The sequence below is a fragment of the Cydia fagiglandana genome, chromosome 14 (assembly GCF_963556715.1).
Source record: "Cydia fagiglandana chromosome 14, ilCydFagi1.1, whole genome shotgun sequence".
Classification (NCBI taxonomy): Eukaryota; Metazoa; Arthropoda; class Insecta; order Lepidoptera; family Tortricidae; genus Cydia; species Cydia fagiglandana.
In genome coordinates this window covers 18044773-18068195 of record NC_085945.1, presented here as the reverse complement: position 1 = coordinate 18068195, position 23423 = coordinate 18044773, and the positions used below count along the sequence as shown (strand labels likewise).

The 23423-nt window shown below is 38.8% G+C and overlaps 1 protein-coding gene across 1 annotated transcript in view; it reads left to right on the top strand.

Moving 5' to 3' along the window:
- LOC134670938 (multidrug resistance protein homolog 49-like) overlaps positions 1 to 23423 on the top strand; it is a 73097-nt gene that overhangs the window by 6639 nt on the left and 43035 nt on the right. Inside the window, exons 2-7 of the mRNA XM_063528772.1 lie at positions 16360 to 16530; positions 17032 to 17077; positions 18010 to 18203; positions 19142 to 19286; positions 20332 to 20432; positions 20853 to 21024. Of these exons, the coding sequence (XP_063384842.1) occupies positions 16376 to 16530; positions 17032 to 17077; positions 18010 to 18203; positions 19142 to 19286; positions 20332 to 20432; positions 20853 to 21024 (813 nt within the window). The 5' untranslated portion in view covers positions 16360 to 16375. The remainder of the gene's footprint in view (positions 1 to 16359; positions 16531 to 17031; positions 17078 to 18009; positions 18204 to 19141; positions 19287 to 20331; positions 20433 to 20852; positions 21025 to 23423) is intronic.

Here is a 23423-nt window from a genome sequence, read left to right as displayed (position 1 = left end):
AAAAATTAGGAATATTTAAAGTTGTCAAATCATTGTTGTGAAATGCTTTTATCGTGCATAAAAAAAGTGTTTTTCATTCGACGGATCTGATTTGGATTTGCCTTTTTTGTCCATAATCTTGTATGGTTCAAAACTACGTAAAGACGTTTAGACGTTCGTTGTGTGTAGATTCTGCAGCGATTTTGATAGCCCACGCAGTGCATGTGTTATTTTAAACGTCAAGCTTCTATGAAATTATGACGTATAAATAACACTTGCAATGCGTGGGCTATCAAAATCACTGCAGACTTTTCTTGGTCTAACTCTATCACCCTTAAACAGCTGTTAATGAACACCAAGCCGTAAATATATCATTAAGTAAATCCATTCACCCTTGCCTGACGTCACTACTTGCAGGATGGTAACCGCCGGGCTGGCTCGGAGCCAACATTCCTCCCTTTAGGTTTTCCCAGCTTTGGCAGCGAAGGGGTTAGCGACATAGCGACATAAATAAAAATGTAGGATTTTACTGGGGTGATCCGATATTACTTAAATAGTTTATGGACCCGTCGCCGAAATGCAGCTCCCATACAAACGAAGTTAAAAAACGATGCTCGAATTATATGTATAGATGGTAAAAGCAGGGGTGCGAATCTCCTGAGATCGGCCAAACTCGGCTCCGCTCGGCTCAGCATTGCTCCGAGCAATTATTAGGGTTGCCACCACTTGACTTCCTTTGGCGTGCACGACCACAGATAAGATAATCACTTGAATTTTGACACCCCTAAATAGCCGAAAGGGATAGTGCCATATATTAGAAAGGGATAGCATGATTCGACCCTGAACCGCTGTCAAACTTCGGTTTTATTTATTTATTTATTTATTTATTTTATTTAATTCTAAACAATATACATAAAAAAGGAAAGATTTTGTAGGATTTTGTAGATTGGAAGGATTTTGTAGGAAGTTTCCTTTCTGTACGGTAGTACTATTATTTATTCTGTGGTAAAAGCAAATCTTGTCAGTAGAAAAAGGCGGCAAATCTAAAAAAATGTAGGTGCGAAGGGTTATCGTCCTTTTAGTTTCGCGCCTTTTTCTACTGACAAGATTTGTTTGACCAAGTATACTTATAAAACTTGGCATGAACATTTATATTCCCTACACTACATAGATATAGTTGCCAGTAACCATGAGTTTCGTAAATGACAGTCAGTGAGAAAATTAAGGAAAATGTATGGAGTTATTGTACATTGCCTCTAGCGATCACCTAAAGAACTAAAAATTTCAACTGGTACCATAATCCCTAGTGTAAATTTCGATTCGATTACGTGACGAGCGTTCGCGTTTGTGTTATGTCTATCTATTTTTGTATGTGATTTTGAACAGCGCGCCAAGCGGGGCGTTTTGGAACCTCATAATCTCATAGAAAAATGACACTTAACGCAAACGCGTACCGGCACGTCACGCTATAATAGCTGAGGGGCTACCGCGAAAACCGAAGTTCGCAAATTGTGGGGATTTTTCTCTTTTACTCCAATGAAGGCGTAATTAGAGTGACAGAGAAAAATCCCCATTGCGAACTTCGATTTTCGCGGTTATAGCCCTGGAATAGTTGGATATGTTTCATTTTTTTTCGTAGCCCAGGAAGCCGTAGCCGCCTCTACGCCGTAGGCCTCGCGTAGCATTCAAAGCGTTTAGAAGTAATCGCTTAGATTTTCCGAACTATGACTTGGCAGTTGGCAACCAAGCTTCATCTGGCACTTATAATATGGCATACAGTAGTTAAGTCAGATCGATTACAAATGTCAATATCTAGGAGACCGAGCTTTACTCGGAAAACATCTAGGTAAAAACTCAAAAATGCGCGTTTTCCCAGAGATACGACCTATCGTATCTCTGGGAAAACGCGCATTTTTCCCAGAGATACGATACGAATGATACGATACGAACCCGAAACTCCCCTTATATAGCAAATTTCATCGAAATCGTTAGAGCCTTTTCCGAGATCCTCGAAATATATATATATACAAGTATTGCTCGTTTAAAGGTATAATTTTGTTATTTTGTGTGATTGAACCCACAAGCATTGGGCCCAACACGCACTGTTTTTCATACAGTTATATATATTAAATTTGCGTAATATAAAATTACCTGGTTAACTTTGGGTTAACTAACCTCCCTCCCCCTCCCTCCCTCTCTCCTCTTATCTACTCAAAGGTTAACTGGAAGAGATCCCTCAAAGGGATAAGTTCGCCTTTGTACTTCTTACTAATTGTATGTTGTTTTGGATGTAACTGGGGACCGTAGGGCTGGCAGCTTCCTCGCACAACGCATAAGCATTGCAATTCAGCGAGGTAATGCTGCCAGCGTCTATGGTACCCTGCCGAGGGGCGATTTTTTATTGTAGTTTAGGTTTTATTTTTATTAATTTAGTATAATTTTAGTTTATAAGTTTTTATACAACATTTATATTGATTCAATATTTTTTCTGTTATTTTTAATATGTCTTTTTGTACAATAAAGAGAGAGACTAATACTACTACTACTACTAACCAATAGGTATTAAATCGGCATGTGACAAACAGCTGATGTGTCCCCATCGACGCATGATGGCGACGTCTCGTCGCTCCTCGAGATTTACGACCAAATGAAGTGTCGAGACACTCGGCGCTAAACTAGGTGGCGCATATAAACTAGGGCGTAAGCTTATCGAAGCTTATAAGCATACTTACTGAAGCTTAATTTCTCTTTAAAATTTAGATTTAACAGTTTTATCAAAAAATTTAAGTGGTTCTATAAATTGTCAAAATTTAAATTTAGAGTACCTTTTAGCTTTTATTAACCTTTTATCCCTACCTTTCCGAAGGACTGTCCTTGGATCTAATTCCCCCATCCCAAGACTATGTAAGTTGCATAACAACCATAACAAAATTGATATGTTTTGCACTCCTTTAAACAAGCTTAAACGTCGGCTTCACAGCATAGTATTTAAGTAATAAGTTAGTAATTAAACGCTTGGTAATACATTTTAATTTGCATGCAGTGTTTACCTCAATTTTATTGTACACTAAGCTCTTAGTTATTAAGCATTTATGCGTCAGTGTAACAGTTACTGGTAAACCAATAAATAAAAATAAAAATAAAATCGGCCGATTCCCGGTAGCTATAAAATAATTACCTACCTAATTTATAATTAATTTTAGAAAAAGGTCTCTTTGGAAAAACGTTAACGATTCTGCGGCGGTAGCATGGCCACATTTTTTTTATTCATTTGGAGATCCAACAGCTATGACACTAACATAGAAATTGTGATAGATACAGGAAGCCAATTATAGGAAGTCACAGGTAGTGACATAACTAAACTTTATCGCTTGTCACCATCCCTGTCACGTTGTAACTAGTATGTAAGTGCGAATGTGACGGGCCTAGTGACAGGCGATAAAAATGGATCTATTATATCCCGCTGGTACACATACCGGGTGTGGCCTGTAACACAAGCAAATAATTAAAACATAGAGTGTACTCCTCAAACGGTGACACCTTTGTTCAACAACTTTAAAAAATTATGAAATATTTTAGACTCCCTATTTTTCATACAAAATAAATATTATCTTCAATGGACGCCATCGCCACGCCATATCATTGTAATTGACGTTGCTTGTCACGCCTTAAACAAATAAACATAACAAAATTCGCAATACATTGCGTCTTAGAATAAATTTTAAAGTGTATTCCAAATCAAACCACAAGTTATTTTTAAAAGTCGTTGAACAAATGTTGGTCAGTATGATGAGTACCTACAGCCTACAGTTTAATTTTTTGCTCATATTTCAGGCCACACCCGGTATATCCCGTTTTTCTTATTAGAGCCTTAAGTACTTAAATTATGTATCCCTCCTGCGCCTGTAAGAGTGCAGACTGCAGCGTAAACTTTGCGATGTCTACAGGAAAGACGCGAAAGAGTTAAGCATACTATAAAATGTGTACGACCCAAAAATACCCTCCCACTCCCACCCTTGTGTTACGCAACCCACGTGACTTGCCTGAACGTGAACTGACGTTACATAACAATGCACCTGACACACAACATATCAATGGGCACTTCCTACTACACCCTTGCTTAACGAAACTGTACTCTAATGTGAAGTAATTAGACCGAACACGACCGCATCTGAGATTTAAAGAAATACGTAGTCTAAAACCCAAAAGGGTTTGAGAATTATCGTTTGGAGTTGTATAATGAACTCTGTAACACAGTTTTAAGACTCAAATTGCAATGTGAATGGATATAAAATGTGGTGTTTTTATAGTCGGGCCAGGTTATAACATAAGGTTGATTGTCGAATGTGTAATTACAAGAATAGACGTCTGGCAGTTGGTCTTGGCTAATGACAATGTCCCATTATAGCTCGCGATGCAGTCTGGGCCCTTGATCCAGATCTCGTGATGTCTGGATTCATTAATAACTATTTGATTAACTATAATTTTGATTAACTATAAGGGCCGATAAAGAGGGACTATAGTCAGGCCGTAAAAAGTCTGCAGCGATTTTGATAGCCATGCACTGCAAGTGTCATTTTAAACGTCAAACTTCTATGAAATGATGACGTATAAATAACACTTACACTGCGTGGGCTATCAAATCCGCTGCAGACTTTTATTGGTGCGACTATACAACCCGCAACCCGATTGCAATTTGTTTGGGAACTGCAGCTTAAAAACCGGTCAAGTGCGAGTCGGACTCGCGCACGAACGGTTCCGTTTCATTACGAAAAAAAACGGCAAAAAAAACACGTTTGTTGTATGGGAGCTCCACTTAAATATTAATTTTATTATGTTTTTACGGAACGGAACCGTAAAAAAGCCCCAATAAAGTATTCGATTCGGGAGTTCAAAGATTCTGAAATTTGTATGCGCTGAGGTTCATAAAAACGAGTTCATCAAATTTAGACTCGATAGACTCGAGTTTCTACTCCTACCAACACTAATCTAGATAGGCTATAGCTTTACCTACTAGTAGGTTGTTCCTTGACCTTAAGAGTTCAGCGGGCGGTCAAGGTCACCAAACAATCGGAATTGGGAAAATGTGTTTGCTTTGAGATTATGTTCAGAGCCTGAATATGAGAAGATGACTATATAAGTAAGTACATGAAAACTAGGAAATAGTTATTTGTTTTACAAACTTTGCCCAAGTTGTTGTTTAACCGCTCATGCTAATATTGATAACCGAGCAAGCGAAAGATTCCAAAATTTTAACTTTAGTTTTAATATTATATTATTATGATGAGGTATTCTTTTAAAAGAAATGATAAAAAATTTGCACGAACACCAGTAGGTTCGGTCATTATCATTATCAATCACACGAGTTACGTAACCATATTGCCCATGACATCCATAACGATCAACCAACACCCTTCTCCCTGTATTTTGCTTTTTAAAATGGCACTTGATACAGGTAATACAAGTTTTGTACTTTAGCAACAACTTTGTGAACTTGTAAAAAGCGGTATTCGAACTTTAAAAATCGGATATCGACTTGATATTAAAGGATAGATGCCATGCTTCCAGTGCCTAAGGCTGGGATCGAACTAGCGTTTTCTACATGCGCGGCATAAATAGTAGGTACCTACGCCCATAAAGTAAATATGTAGTCTGTACTATAGTTCGTTTTTTTTAGCATTAGAAAGAACTCCGCAGAAGCAAGCGTGCAGTTTTTATCAGGCTTGTTAATTGTTAATAATTATTAAATTATCTAATGTAGCATGGTCAGTACATATAATTTACTTCAAATTGTCACCGCTAAAAGTGCCAGATTTAGAACCACAAGCAAACTTCTGCGAAGTTCTTTCTAATGCTAAAAAAAACGGACTATAGGCCTTAAACACCCTAAGTCAGCGGTTCTCAAACTTTTTTGGTGACGGAACCCTTTTGGAAAGCGAAATATTTGACGGAACCCCAAATTAAAAATTTATGTTCGTCACTGTGGACCAGATATACCTATAGAAGTGCTGATTTTTTTCTTATTATTACAAGTATTTTCGCGGAACCCCAACAGAGACTTTGCGGAACCCTAGGGTTCCGCGGAACACACTTTGAGAATGGCTGCCCTAAGTGTAAGGCTTGAGTGGACGCTCGGAGCGGAGCGTTCGGCGGGGCGTTCATATTTTTGGACACCTACAAGCAAGATACATTTCGTGTCAAATCAAATCAATATCAGATTTTAAAGTAAACGTGCCACTCGGATTATGAAATATAGCAAATTATAAGGAATAAGATAAAATACAGTCAGCAGCAGAAGTTGCCAAGCGGGCGAGGTGTTCAAAATTACCTTGAAAAAGTCGAAGTCCTTCCCGCCCGCTTAGCAACCTCAGCTGCTGACTGTACCGTAATTACTGTACATTGCGTATGAGTCACTGATAGGTAGCCCAACCAACGAAGACTTTTAAAACTAAAAAAAACTCTCACTACTAAATTAAAAATATATATTTAGCAATTAAATGGCTAAAATAAAAATATAAAGGTGCAGAGTTTGTGAAGTTAGGGCTTGTAGAGTTAGAAGCTTGGCTTGAGCTTGGTTCTACAAGAGATCTGGGGCCAAATTCGACATGACTGTGCAACTGTTAGATTTCGCATCCACGTCAAATCAACTGTTGATTTTATCGCATACTGAGTGTTGATTCCATCAACGGTGGATAATATCATTAGGTACAACCAAAACTCAACTCTAAACTAAGGGTGGTTCGGTTTGGTTTGCTTGTCACCCTAACTGTGGATTGTTAATGTAAAATTTTGACATTGTACGTATTCGAGAACTTATGATTTTTCCCCCATCAACGGGAGATCAACACGATACGTCATACGACGCTTGTCGAATAGGGGTCCTGATAACTTTTTGACAGTGCGAGTGTTTTTGAGAGTGTGGTTTCGTCTTGGCAACATTTTACATGAAAATGTTTTTAGTGGTATTTTTTTTTACTAGAAAATGTACGACGAAATATTTTTCTATAATAAGAGATGGTGCTAATAGTACTCAAATAATGTTTAAAAATATTTCGTTTCAAATTTTGATAGGTATTTTTAATTTTTTAGCTTTAGTTTTTAGTTGTAGTTAATTTTAGTTTTGTATACATTTTATAACACTTATTATACAATAAATGAGTTTTCAATTTCGTTTCTGTAATTTTTTTATTCATATAAAATGTGTGAAAAACATTTTCATTCATTCGATTATTGATAGACATCAAACATTTTTTTATTAATTTGCATATACTTACTCAAAATAATACCTTAGGCTTAGTTTATACTGACATGAGAAGGGAAAAATTTACAGTTATCAACAACTTGAAAACACCTTAAAATAATTTGTTACAGGTTTTTAATAATGAATAATAATTTAGCTTATATACGGCACTGCTGGGCACATAAGGCCTCCTCTCATGCGCGAGAGGGCTTGGGCTATGATCCCAATACGGATTGGGGATTTCTCGTTTGAATTTTTTACAGGTTTTTAAAACAAAACAAAATCCTACGAATTGAAAATCTATTCCTTTTATACGGTTAAAAACAAAGAAATCCCAGGGATTTATTGACTGGACTACACTGTAAAGGGCTACTCGTATCGCGATGGGAGGTAACAGTGGCACTTTTTTGCGCAAGATTAACTTAAATACGTATTCTTAATCACGTGCTTTAAAACCTGTTTCGAATTTTACCAATTATAATTAATTATTTATCGAATTTCGTTAGTTTTGGAACTAGGCGAAAATTCTTATACAGGGTGAAATTTAATTCACTGGCCAAATTGAAACAACCGAAAGAACTCGAAAAAATATTAAACACGTGTTTTTTCTTTTAATACCGCTCAGTACATTTTTTTCGAAATAACTCATCATCAAGTTGTCCTAAAAACCTCGTACGTTATGGTGAACCGACAACTACCCACTACACCCGCTTCTCTCTTATCAGTTAAGGTCATTGACACTCCGCCCCTCCCGCTGTTTGCAACCGCGTCACCAATTATCAACCCTATTGCAGCGAGATTACCTACATAAGTTGCTAATTTTTCCTTTCATATTAACGGGCTTAGAACCGTCAAAATGCAAAGGCAACCTATTTTTAATCTAAAATGTTATTTCTGACTAATGATTATTAACAAAACGTCCGTGGCTTAAAAACAATGAGTAAAAACTAGGTCAGAAATCTTTGCATTCAGGCGTATTTAAAAAATTGAATCAACTTACGTACATTTGATTAAAAATCGACGCAATTAACGAAAGTCCCACGAGATGGTACTCTTGGATTCAATCCTTGTCTGCGAAGGCGTGGAACGGATTCCATTTCGTATAATCTTTGTGCACCACGTAAACACTCACCACTTAATAAATAACACGGTACCACTTCGTAATATTCCCGGTTCGAAAACATTTTTTTTAACCTTAGTACGCGCGCGATTATTATTTTAAGGTTGGCGAGTGACGAGTGACTAATCATTTATGCTTACCGTTATGTTTACCGCTAGCGCGGAATGGTTTAGTTTAGACTACCCTCGAAATTGATAAACCTGCCTACCATCTCCAACACTAACTGGGTGGACCCTATTGCAACGATTATAAGGTTTAGTGAAGGTCAGATAAGGGTTTTGCTGATGTTGTTGTTAAAACCTACTATTAGGTTTGTTTACATTTGTGGTAATAGGGTGACCACGACTCGTGGAAAATATTTAAAAATTGAAAAATGAAAATTAAAAAAAGTGTACTCTTTTTTTTCGCTAAATAAATTCCTTAAGTGTAACCTAGTGCCGGGAATGAATATGGCCAGTGATTTAAATTTCACCCTGTATATACTTAACTTCGTTACAACACTTACAACCAAGTGTTCCATGAACTTGAACATTTCCTCATATGTGACGTGAAAAGTAGTAGGCATGTGAAATAAGTGTAAGGGTTTTCCGTTACGAGTTTCCGTCACGACCTTTCAACTCCGTTCCCAACCGAATGGTTCGCGACACTCACACGCATTTTTATTTCAAATCTGTACGCACAAGCTTACTTCAGTTTTTTTATCTTATAATGATCCGAAGTTAATGAAGATATCGGAGTAATCTGCCACGCATAATATATTGTACAGCGTTCGTTACGGTAGCAGCTATTACTATATTATAATATAGCTGCTAGACTAGCCCCAGAAAATGTTATTATTTTTATTTTTTGTAACGGCATCCTTTTAAATATGTAGGTACCTACCTACCATATGTTTTCGTAATCTAAAGAAAGATTTTTAGGACAGTATCCGGTGAAATGGCGCTTATATTGTATGTATAACAAATATCGATATCTGACAAAAAAAAATCGGTAACAATATTAAAATCTTGACTGGTAGAGAATACCGTGTAGCATGAAGTCCGTCTTTTGTCACTGTATATTTTTTACTGTGCAATATTAAACTTTATTACACAGTAAAACATAACATAAACAGACATAAAATAAAAATAAATAAAATAAAATCGGCCATCTACGACTGCGCACATCGTACCTATAGGTGTATACATAGATGTATTTTTTGTTGCTATTGCCACGATCTCCGTGTAACGTACCTACTTACTGTAGGTACGATAGATCTATGATTGAGGAAACTAATCCTTATCGGCCGTGTGATAAGGGTCCTTCTACTGCTCACAGCGGACAGCGGATGGAAGTGACATTTATATTTCTTCCAATCATTACGATTACAAAAATAGATTCGCAACGAATGTTGAATTGACAAGAAAGAAGTAAAAAACTTAGCTAGCTAATGCTCTTCTTGTTTGTAGAAAACCTGACCAAATCACAATATTGTACAAATACCTAAGTTTTTGGCAAAAGTTTAATTTTTGGTACAAGCTTTTATCGCTGACTGTAGGTACTTTTCTTTCCACAAGCAACTTTACCCGAAAGTTGACTGCATGGTAGCATTAAGTTCGCCTTTTTACGTTTTTACATTTTCCTTGTGCAATAAAGATTAAATAAATGCGAAAATTTCCACATGGACATATTTACGAAGTTTTTCTGACTTTTCTTCAGTGCCTTTTTAGTGCTAATAAGCAGACATCGTAAATTTTATAGCATTTTCGGTGCAGCGGAGTGGTGTTAACGGAATTGGTATAAACAATTTCAACCCTAATGATTAATTAGCGTCAATTTCGTTAATATTAACCTTAATTTACCATTTCTGTTGGAATTATCTATACTAATCCGTTAAGACGAAACAGGAGCTGAGTTTTAAATAATTTAGGTATATAAATATACCCGTCTCGTTAACGGAAGCGGCTCCTAAAACTAGTACGATAAGGACAAGGCGAAAAATCCTGCGTAAAAATCTCAAAAATCGAGGTTTCTCTACTCGACTGTTTTCTCCTCCAAAACTTAACCAATCGTAACTAAATTTGGAAATCTAAATGATTATGAAATTATCTGTGTCGGACCGTTTTGCTTTTTTGGCTAATTGATATCAGTTTTGAATACTACGCCTCTGATTGCGGCATAGTCAATGAGGCCATTTTGACCATTTTTGAAGGGCTCTAGCGCCTTAAAAAACAAAAATATGTATCAAAAGAAGCAAAACGGTCCGACACAGATATTCACAATATTAATTTGTGTTGTAAAAATCATTGCTCTAGCATCAAAACCCACGGAGGAAACAGTCGAGTACGTTTGTATGGAGAAATTACCACTCCTGTTGGCTCTTAACACCACTCTCCGCTGTACCAAAAATGCTATAAAATTAATGACGTCTGCTAATAAGTAATAAGTTGCTTTTATTAATCTAAATGGCGAAGTGGTAAGTAATACCGGTTAGTATTTTCCCGTTTGGATAGGTGCAAACAACACCTGACTGATAAGGATTAGTAAACATTGGGCTAAATGTGACTATCCTTAAGATTAAGACCTACTTAACTTATTGGTACCTACTTAGGAATTTAATTGTACAAAATTACTTATATCCTATTACTATCCTTCAGCCATTTTTGTGAACGTAGGCTACTTTTTTAACCGACTTTCAAAAACTAAGCTCGTGTATAAAATCAAGGCATATATTATATAGGTAATAGTTCTTAGTAATACTCCCTATTGGCGTTTTCTATTGTGATCTTGGCCCCATTTTTTTTTAATTTCTCATTTCCTATTGAAAGCCTTTCTTTTGTGCAGCCGTATGCATTCACATAACTGAGTGACCTTTAACCTTTGCGTACAAAAACCGAGCGTAAGAGTCAGACTAAGCAGACTCTGCTGTGCATTTGCTGTGGAAAAGTGTGGTAATGTCACCATTAATGATGCATTTCTATATTTTCTATGAACGCATCACTACACCTTATAAAACAAATTCCCCCGCGTCATCTGTCTGTTTGTATATTGTAATACGTTCGATAAATCAAAAACTACTGAACGGATTTTCATACGGTTTTCACCTATCAATAGAGTGATTCTTGAGGAAGGTTTAGGTGTATAATTTGTTAAGGGTAACTCGTGCGAAGCCGGGGCGGGTCGCTAGTAGCGTTTAATTTTGTTTTGTTCGAGTCGGTGCACAGTATAGAGTTAGACCAAGAAAAGTCTGCAGCGATTTCGATAGCCGGCGCAGTGCAAGTGTTATTTTAAACGTCAAACTTCTATGAAATTATGGAGTATAAATAACACTTGCACTGCGTCGGCTATCGAAATTGCTGTAGACTTTTTTTGGTCTAACTCTAGTTTAAGTAGAGGGACTTTACGCATTCTTGCGTTGAATGTACCGACCGCAATGCGGTCGTATAGGCGCACTTTAATAATCGATGTATTACTTCACCACATAGCCCAATCAATGGGGTGAGTGATTAATCATAATAATTATCCGCAACAGGCTTCGTCATTTTCCCTTATGCTAATTATTTTTGGGAAAGTCGCCCATGAGGTGGACGGACCAAATAAAGGCAGCAATGGACGGCCCTTTGCACGAATGCGCTAAACGCAGCCGTCGGGGAGGAGTGGAGGTGAGCCGTCAAACGTGTCACAAAGGGAGACTTCCAATGATAACGACGACTGCTCTGTCAAGAGTGTCCCGAACAAGAAGAGAATTATTTTGATACAAAGTCATTCATGCTGCGTTCATGACCCACAAATCTCATCGGAAGATCAGAGGGCCGATTATTGAATTTCGACCGCCCGATTCCGTGTATTTCGTTCAATAATATCTCCACTACTAGGAATTTAAATTCTACTAATACCACAGAATAAATAATAGTACTAGGTACAGAAGACTCACTCTCTAACAAAACGCGTCTGTTACGATCAGCACAGATATGGCCGCTAGGTGGCGGCAGCGCCACGCGTGGCTTATGGCTTTCCCCAAAATCGGTGTGGAACGGATGTACTTTTAGCTACCTGTAGCGTAGCGAAGCGACGAAATCGCGGAGTGAGCCACGTCTGCTAATACAATTGAAAACGAGTGGTCGATATCACTAGAATCACTAGATTCACAATTTCTATCGCCCGTATTTCAAAAATTAGCGTTTTGCCGTTTCGATGACGTCGGTTCGATTCTGACCTCGGCCACCGGAGTACCGTAAAATATGAGTTGGCTGAAATTTGACTTTCAAACCTCTATAAAATTTTATTTTTACACGTGAAAACTGAATGGTGTATATAATAAGTGGTTCGGACGTTTGTATTTTAGTTTGTATTTTATTTTGGGTAGTTCCATTTCATAACTTTGACGATAAAGAGGAAAACCCACCTCACCCCGTAGTGCCTCGTATTTGGGGTGAGAGGGTTTTTCATGCAAAGGTGATTTTGGAAGATTGTTGGATCGATTTTTTTTTTATTATGCGTATTACTATAGCTCCATTTTAAATTGGAATACATTATTTTTGTAGCAGTAGCCTTAAAATCGCTTCTCACCCCACTCTCAAACCTTCTCTCCCCATTCATAACCCACCTCTCCCCGCGAAACCTACTCACCCCGTTTTACGGTACTTGGTTACTTTTTCATTAGTACATGACATATGTATATCAGTTTATAATCAAAAACTCATTGTTGTAATCGAGTATTGTAATATTGTAGCCTGATTGACTAGGGTACATTTTATTATAAGGGAGGGTTAGAAACGGCGGCCGCATGTCTGAATAAAATTGCTGTTTCATCGAACCGGCAATTAACTCGGATATTAACCCTTTTATACATGTTATAGGGCTTTATATGACAAAACAGATTTATTTAATCATCATCATCTCAGTCGAAAGCACGGATCTAGCCGGTAACTAGTGCGAGTGAGACACAGTCCTCTAATTTGATCCTCTCTTTCAGTGTATTTAAAGCCTGACCAGTAATATACCGGGTGTGGCCTGTAACACGAGCAAATAATTAAAACATAGATTGTACTCCTCAAACGGTGACACTTTTGTTCAACAGCTTTTAATAATTATGAAGTATTTAGACTCCCTATTTTTCATACATAATAAATATTATCTTCAATGGACGCCATCGCCACGCCATATCATTGTGATTGACGTTGCTTGTCATGCCTTAAACATAACAAAATTCGCAATACATTGCGTCTTAGAATAAACTTTAAAGTGTATTAAAAATCAAACCACAAGTTATTTTTAAAAGTCGCTGAACAAATGTTGGTCAGTATGAGGAGTACAGCCTATAGTTTAATTTTTTGCTCATGTTACAGGCCACACCCGGTATGATCATTGTCAAGAGGGCGCTGTTATTGTCATGTATAGCGTGACAGTTCAGTTTAGTATGAAAAAAATAGTTCTTAAATGAAATTCCGCAACATGGCGCGTGATCATATATTACTGGTCCTATGATCAACTTCAACTACCCTATTCGGTGATAAGGATCAATTTTGATTAGCAAATAAAGTGACAGTAAGTTAACAGTTCTGCTGACTGTACACTCGTGAAAGCACCATCATCATCATCAATTCGTGACAACATGGCTAAAGCCAAAAATAATAGTAAGTATAGAGGGGTCCTGTCATAATAAATGTTGTAGTCACTGTAAATTTACTGCCATCTATCGACACTCGACTATAACTCAAAATAAACACGTAAAAAATTATCAAAAAAATGAATATATATGGATATGATTTTGTTATTTTTATATCATTTTGACCCGTGTTCAATCACTGATATCTATTAGGGTGGTTCAGTACGTTTGTATGGGAAAAATTCAAACTCCAGCTAGAAAAAGCGGCACCCTCTCATTTTATTACACGTGTTCTGTTGACTAAATATGCCAAGTTTTGTAATCTTATCTCAACTACAAGGGGATGCTCAAACACTTTGAAATTTTTCAAAGTTGTATGAAATACAAAAGAAACAAGTTATTATTTTTTTCAGTTTTATGTAAGTAGTAGTTTTCACATTATTTGAAAGTGTGATTTAAAAGTTATTTGATGAAAAACTATTTTTATTTCTATTTTTTATGATTTTTTAGGTGAAATTCTAAAAATCTTACTTTTCGAAAAATTATAAAAAATAGAAATAAAACTGTTTTTCTACTTAAAAACTTATACATCACATGTGCAAATAATGTGAAAACAGATACTTAAATAAAAATCTGAATAATAAATACTTCTGTTTTTTGGTTTTCATACAACATACAAAATTTTCAAAGTGATTGAGCACCCCCTTGTAGTTGAGATAAAATTACGAAACTTGGTGTATTTTATCAGCATAATAAGTGTAACAAAATAAGGGGATGGCCCGTCGGAAAATAAAAAAAAATGTTTTTTGAACCACCCTAATATCTATGTGTTAAAATTGTTAAATATGAAACGGTGTCGTCACGCCATCTAGCCGAGAATCAAAAGGTGTGTGCGCCATCTATCCGAGAATGACATTTTCTTGATTTCCGAGGCACGTTTTTTTCTTAGACTTTATTCATCTTATACAAAATCTCAGAGTACCTATATGTAGAGTCTGGGCGGAAAGAAAACGCACGGTGTGTGGTGATGCATCCATGGAGCCGCCATTAACAGGCGTTACCCTCTGTCGAAAATAGGCGGCCTATGGTCAACCACATGTCAACCATATGTATGGACTGACGTTTATCTGACATGACGTACCTATACATTTGATGTGCCCCTCGCCCGCAAAAAACGGCAGACTATTTTGTACCAAAAATTTTAGACATGGCGTCTCCGTTGGTTATATCCTCTAAGGTGGTGGTGGGCAACGGTGTGTGTTTCTCTTTTGGGGTCATCCATTAATTACGTCACACGAATTTCTAGGTTTTTTGACCCCTCCGTCCTTGTCACACTTGGTCACATTTGGCAAACCCCTCCCCCCTAGTGTCACGTCACATTTTTTCTACGAAATCGCCAAATCGAATTAAGTAAGTACCTAAGTATTATTAATATTTTATCAAAATATTTTTGACAATATAAATATTAGTAATTTTATAACCCAAAACAGCTTAGGAAAGAAAATTAAACGAATAAAAACGATTATCGTTTTAATAATTTGTTATTTAAATGTCCAGCGAATAAAATAATTTAAATAAATTTTCGGTTACTGATGAAGCTAAAGTGACGTCACAAAGTTTGTGTCTCCCCCCTCCCCCATGTCACAATATGTCACATTTTCTTGACCCCCTCCCTCCCCCTAAACGTGTGATGTAATTAATGGATGCACCGACTCTACTTCTCTATTACAACAATAACTCTTTACTGAATACCTTTCTGCTGTCAAATAATCTGTCATCAATGCTGTTGTCATGCCGTATCAAAAGCAAAACTAAGCAAAACTAAAACATGCTGAGTATTGGTGGTAGCTTAATCTTAAATGTTTGCATTATTAGTTATGAGATACAGCAGACTAGCAAATGCATTGAAAAGGATTTATCATATTTACTAGGTATCCTAGGAAAACCCGTTAAGGTACCTAGTGCATTTATTTATTTATATTTTTGGGTCAAGCTACAATACCCATAATTATAAACACCTTAAAGTCAAGGTGGATAGGAACAGCATAGAACATTTTTTGTTTTAAAGACCATCATATCGTATGTACTTCACATAATATATATTACATAATGCAGAAAGAAAATAGGGCTACCTTGGCTCACCGACTTTCATACATAGAATAAGGAACTCTAACACCAAATTCTATCGAAAATAAAATCGACAACAAAATAAATCTCAGCCAAGAAAATATCCGCCCAATAGCCGGGTCCACGCAGAGCGAGCATACGCGCGAGGCAATTTCCTCGCGTACAAAACGGCAAGTGTAGGTAGACGCCTCGCGCGCGCCGCTTTGCCGAGGCACGTGGCCGTTTTGTGCGCGAGGAAATTGCCTCGCGCGTACGCTCTGTGTGGACCCGGCAAATGACAGTGACTAATATTGAGTTTTATTACAGAGCGGTTGACCCGAGAATGAAACGCGATGATTCTGTAAGGAGCATCAGACGATACTCGGGCCAGCGGCGGACGAGCGCGCAGGGGCCCTCACTCGGCAGCGGCTGGCGGCAGAACTCGCTTACTATCAGTAGTCTCGCCCAGCAGAACGCTTACTTGGCTGAAAAGCTACAGTGAGTATCAGATACAGAGATGGACAGAGGAAGAGAAGAGGAGGGAGAGGGTTTATTCTAAGCTTAATAGCATCGTTCGCAGACGTTTCTCGCATTTATTTGGAAAGGTTAGCAATCATTTTGCACATCTCAGGTCACTCTAGGTGACCCGAGGAGAACTGCCGGCCTAGCCAAGGTTAGAATCGCTATCGCTTCGACAGCGAAAAGCATTGTGTCTCTCTATCACTCTTCCATATTAGTGTGACAGTGACAGTTGCGTTTCGATCGCTACGGAGCGTAAGCGATTGGCATCTTGGCTACTTGGTCTGTTGTTGATGGTGTTCAGTATCATCCTCTTTTCTTTCCCTCTACGTAATACCACTTGGTTCGTTATCTTCTCCGCCCATTTTATACCTTTCATACGCCTCCAACACCACATTTCGAAAGTTTCCAAAAATTTCCGGACCCTCTGGGTCATATCCAGTTTTCTGGTGTAAGTGTAACTATTTTTATTGTTTTCAGAGAAGAAGAACCGCAATACGGTGAAGCAACATCTTTTTGGCAATTAGTAAGTATTTATTCAAAAGATTGCAATACTAAGAAGTTTAAGGAAGCCTATAGGCATACGTCGGACTCCAGCGGGCATTTTCGTGGCATGTCAGAATGATAGGTAAGGTTCGCAAATCAATCAATTCACTTTCGAGTATTTATACTTAGTATTTGGTACCTAGTATTTATAATGTGAAATTCCAAATATAAGTATGAACAACAGTCATAATGACGCATGTCAGCTATTTATTTGTTTTTTAAGTGGCCACTTCAGTGGGCTATCAGTCATCACTTCAAAGAGTATTTACACATTAAAGATGAATAAATGATAACGGGTAACTAATTTAATTAACTATGTTACAAATACTAGGTACATTATAATACTCGTAAGTTAAGATTTTTTTGTAAACCTTACCTTGCCCTCAAACTGCCCCCTATAGTCCGACGTTTGCCTATAGGTCTCCATTTTCAAGCATTAACAGTGCATGGTTGGTCACGAACCTATCTGCGCGTCGCGTACTGTCGCTCGCCGAGATACAGCAAAAATACGTGACTTAAAGTGTAAAATTAGCTTAACGTTAAGGTGGGATTCCACCAGTGTGGGGCACTGTGCGGCTGCGGCAGAAGCATTTTTCAACTGAATAAGCTTTGTGCCGCACAATGCGCTTAGTTTGACCAAAAATTAACCACCTTTTCGAGCGATGGCGCCATACCTTTGGCCTATACTCGAGTAGATGGCGACAATTTTTGATATTTAACAAATTTAAGACATATCAACGAAATAACAAGGATCAAAGTCAAATGGCGTTCTATAAGTTTTAATGTTGTGTCGAAAGATGGCAGTAAATTTACTGTGACTACAAAATGTACTTTGACAATACGCTTATACTAAATCCTCTTTGGTTTCACTCACGATTGTTTAAATTCAACACTATGCTTCTCTTTTCAAAGTTCAGATTCGCGAAACCATGGGAGCTGTTCCTCCTCTTCATAGGCATCGTCATGGCGTCCCTGAACGGGCTGTCGGTGCCGGTCGGCGTCATAGTGTACGGCGAGTTCACGTCACTGCTCATCGACCGGACCGTCATGACCGGCACATCGACCGCCACGTGGTCTATCGCGCTCTTCGGCGGTGGACGAATCCTGTAAGTTGTTTACCTTTTTTTTGACGGAGTGGGAATGCATTTACGCACGGTGTGTGGGACTTGCCGCTCCTTATCCCTCTTTTGGCGAGAGGGGGGGGGGGATTTGGCCCACTCCGGCGTTTCACCCTCTTTGCCGTTCGTATTCCACCACAGCGCTCTCCGAAGATGTTAACACCTGAATGGGTCACTGTGGAACGACGCCATACAATACAAAATATTCACCAATAAAAATTGCTATACTTGTGGTTGGACATGAGAATTTAATTATTTCTATTGACATTTGAATAACTTTTTACTGTCATAACAAAAATCTAATAAATTAAGTAAGGATCTAGGCAATCTGATCACGACTGGGTTCTCCTAAATTTTATGTATTTTGTAAACACCATAAAGAAAATCATCGAAAAAACTGAAGTTTCTCACGTCTAACCGCGAGTATGGAGACGTTCCACAGTGCGGCTTGTGGGTGCCGATAGGCGTTATCGTTTTTCTGAATACCCAAATAATCATTACAGCCAGGGCCATCTTAAACTATGCTGGGGCTCTTGGGCACATAAGAGTTTGGGGCCCTTTTGGAAAATAAAGAAAGCTAATTAAAGTAACATTTTTCTACTATGACTTTCTATTTATTATGGGTAATCAAATATACTGTAACTGTCTGTCTTTCGAGGCCCGCTGAGGATGGGGGCCCTTGGCACCCTTATGGTAAAGACGGTACTGATTACAGCCATTCCGCGTTTAATATGGTCGGCTCTTTATCATTTGTCGCCATGCCTGTCACGTTTTAACAAATATGTAAGTGCGAAAGTGACGCATGGCAGGACATGTGTCACTTGTGATAAAAATGCGACCATGAATACCATGATACCGTTGCAGGTCATAATTTTATGAATTCTAAGCGCCTGATAAAATATAATAGCAAAGTTGTTCATCAACAGCACGAATGCGACCCCTGAAGAGAACCGTAAGGCGCTGATCGAGGACTCTCAGGCGTTCGGCATCGGGTGCGCTGCGTTCGCGTTAATACAGTTCGTCGTGGCAGCTATAAGCGTCGATCTTTTTAATTACGTGGCGCTTAATCAGGTCAGACTCTTCTTCTTCTTCAGGTGCCTCTCCAACTATTGAAGGTTAGCAGTCAGCTCGGCATATTTTAGTTTGTCCTTGGCGAGGCGAAAGATCTTTTCGCCTCTTTCTATACCTACTTGTTGAGCTGAACTGCGTATGTTTGCAGTTACACCAGCCATTGAAAGTGGCGTGGATACACGTTGGGTCCAACTCCGAAATAGCGATAAAAAATTGACTCTCCCATACATTTTGTCTGGCTGATGTTGATATGTATGGGAGAGTAAATTTTATCGCTATTTCGGGGTTGGTCCATTAGTAAAACTTGCTTAGTATGACCTATACACCCCACTTTCAGTGGCTGGTGTAACACGTTGTATATACAATATATACGACGTGTGCTTCAAATCTTGTAATTTAAATTAGAACCACTTTTGCCGGTGTCTGATTCAGTTGAAACGTGGAGTAGATCCTACGTATATTTTTTTTCACCTCAGCAGCTCGAACAAGGGTACTGCTTTTCGAACTTGCTTCTTAAAAACAGTGAGCAAAATGCGATTCTGCTCACTGTGTCATTTTGTCTCACTCAGTGAGCAAAATCGCATTTTGCTCACAAAATCGCAAAATCGCATTTTGCTCACTTAGCGACACAGTATGAGTGAGCAATATCGCATTTTGCTCACTGAGTGAGACAAATGTCAATCAAGTGACTTTTAAAGTCAAATGTCATTTCAACATGCGGGGTCTAATACAAGTTCGATATACTTGGGTTCTATTATCTCTATCCCTCTAGGTATGTTCTCACTGCTTAGGGTGAAAAATTTTGTGTACTACACGAGATCAAAGTTATTTACATCTCGTGCGCTTTTGAATCCCTTACTACGCTCAAGATTCTAAATTAGATTCATCTATTATAAAATCTTTCGCTTGCACGGGACTCAAAATAAGCACTCGAAGAAATATCAAACTTTGATCTCTTGTTGTACAAATAACTATTGTCTATCTACGAGTATCGCTGATTCTTGGACACTGGCTGTATATGTATCTTAGTTACCTGTGTTTCCAGATTGTCAGAGTGAAGGAGAGATTCCTACGGGCTGTACTTCGCCAAGATATATCTTGGTATGACTTGAACACGACCATGAACTTTGCAACCAAAGTATCAGAGTAAGTCCTATACAAATAGATAGATAGATAATATTTATTTCTCATTGAAAATTTACATGTCATTTTTCCATAAAAATAGCAGAAATTCACAAAAAGATCGTCAAATTGTATACAAAAAATTATAGCAATAATAGTTTCAACACAAAAATACAATAAAATATAACATGATTGAATAAGTAATGTCAGACTTCATATCATGAATATCAAACTTTGCGGATCATATATCACTGTATATTTTCTTTTAATCATCACATAATCAAAAATGTTCAGTAAAAAATGTGACTTCCAGCAAAGCAGGGTCCTTATTTATGCTTCATGTGCATTGTGCAAAAGGACCTTTCAATCAGAATAGTTCATATCCACTCGGCCACCACTGCTTCTGACCACTGATTTTGACTTACCTTTTTTTTATTTTTTTAGCGATGTAGAGAAATACCGCGACGGCATCGGCGAGAAGATTCCCATGTTGGTCTACCTGGTGATGTCCTTCGTCACCGCCATCATCATCTCGCTGTTCTACGGCTGGGAGCTGACCCTCGTGGTGCTGTCCTGCACACCCATTATCATTGTCACCACGGCGGTGGTCGCCAAGGTTGGTAACCAAAAAAAAAAATATTTCAAGAAATTATCATTCCAAGAAAGGCAAGGCAGTACAGTGTTCCCCAAACTAGGGTCAGCCTGTAACGTGGGAATCTTAGAGAAATACAGAATATCTACGATATGTTGCAGCTATTATTATTTATTTTTTTGTAGCCTATATTGTGTCCCACTGCTGGGCAAAGGCCTCCCCTGTCCTTCGCCACTCGTCACGGCTTTGTGCATGCTATTATTTTAACAGAATACAATTATTATTATTATAAATTTATTATTATTTGTATGTCTTTTCCATATCTCGGGACCATGGGGTCCCGGACCTTTGGGAGGCGTACGTGGGGCCGAAGCCAACAGCGCAGAGGCCCTTTAAGACACTTTAATCTAAAAGCAAGGGATACACATGGCGGATACCATCCCCGTACGCACAATGTGATACATCCGGAGATGGTCCCCGCTAGGTGCAAAGACTATTGCAGTGCAGCACTTTTGTGCTGCGATGGGAACTAAGGTCATGGGCTATAGATTTGAAAGTTGGATGGACTGGATAATGGGCTATGGGAGAGACTAGCGGACACCTGCCGTGACAATCAGTCTCAAAATTGTATAAGACAGGTGGTGACTCGCCAACTCATTGAGTGGGCCCCGCAATGGCCGCACGCACAGTGCGACAACAGGGCAACACTTTGGAGCGGCTGTGAGGTTGTCGAGAGGTGAGTCTGCGGTAGCCAGATCCCGGTAATCCGTTCAAGGGCCGCCGGCGTTATGACATTTTACACTTCCAACCTGGAGCATAGGTCCCGCTCTTGCGACTCCACTCTGGCCGGCCAATCAAGGCAAGCACAGAGGTGAGGGCCAGATGACAGGGCCCTCTGGAATAGGGGTCCGCGGTGTCGCCACTCACCGTCAGCTCGCCACAAGCTGCCCCCGCGGGTTTTATTATTATTATTTGTTTCTCCATTTTGGAATTCACGGGCCTACAAATCCCGGTCCTTTGGTAGGCTTGCGTGGGGATACAGATCCAACACGTAGAGGCCCCTTGGAGAGCTTTAATGTCATGTAGAACGCCTGCTGGAACCCGTTCACAGGCGCAATAATAACCACCCATGAACCGGTCGCAGCAGGCATTGGGACTATTGTAGAAAAAGTGAATAGTATACCGGTCTATGGATTGAAGTTTGGATGGACAATGAGACTGGGCTATTGTAGAGAAGTCCGGACACCTGCCATAACAATGCTAAAACACGTTATCGAGGCAGGTGGTGACTTGCCGCTGACTAGATGGGCCCCTGAAACTGCCGTCGCGAAGACGACCAGGAGCAACATCGGTGTGAGTGAGCAGGGGTGTCGAGAGGTGTGCGCCGCTTTCTACCCAGTGGCTGTTACCAGCCACTGTGCCAACTCGCGTCTTATGCATCTTTCACTTCCACCCCTGGAGCATATAGCTCTGACGACTCCTCTCTGGACAGCCAATTAAGGCAAGCCAGAGCTGAGAGTGCTGCGGGTCCCCTTGGGGTCCACTCCGACCGATGAAGACACGCCGGAGACGGAGACCCTGACCGACTCTCGGGAGCACTCGGGTCCGTGGGGTCGTTACTCCCCAACAGCTCGCCACAAGCTGCCCTGCGGGCTTATTATTATTATTATTAAAATACAATTTTTATTATATGATATAGTTAATGACTCACTATCCAACAAAACGTCTCAGTAACTTGTAACTTGTAAGTAAGTGAAAGTGTTTGTGAAGTTATGTGTGTATGTGTCGCAGTAAGATAGATAAAGCCGTTATATAGTTATAACCCTAGGGATATAATTATATGACGTAACATAGTTATATGAAAGCGATTTATTACTATCTTACTAGGTATACAACTATAATACGGCTTTAGTTTAGTGATATAGTTATATCACTGGATTAAGTTTAGTGATATAGTTATATTACTGGATTAAGTTTAGTGAAATAATTGTAGGTAGGAGTGCAGCGGTGCGGCGGCGGTATAGTTATATCCCTAGGGATATAGTTTTTATGCCGTATAATACGTATTATAATCATATTTCTAGTAAGATAGTAATATCTTATTAGGAATATGATTATAATACGGTATTTGACTAAACTAATGTGGTTAAAAAATGGTTATAAATCTGCCATCTTGAACTATTTTCTTCATCATTATCCATAGCTACAAGTAGTCATTTGCATTGACAAAACTAATATATAACGATATTAAAGAAAAGGTGGCGAAAATTCAATAAATATGCACGAAAACGCAACCGTGACGTGGACGCCGAACAACTGATGCCAGCCAGGGGGGCGAAACTTAAAAGAGGGGTACCTTATATATGGAAACTAGCGCAGTCGGCGTCATATGTACAGCAACATTTCCTCACCTGATGCTTCCA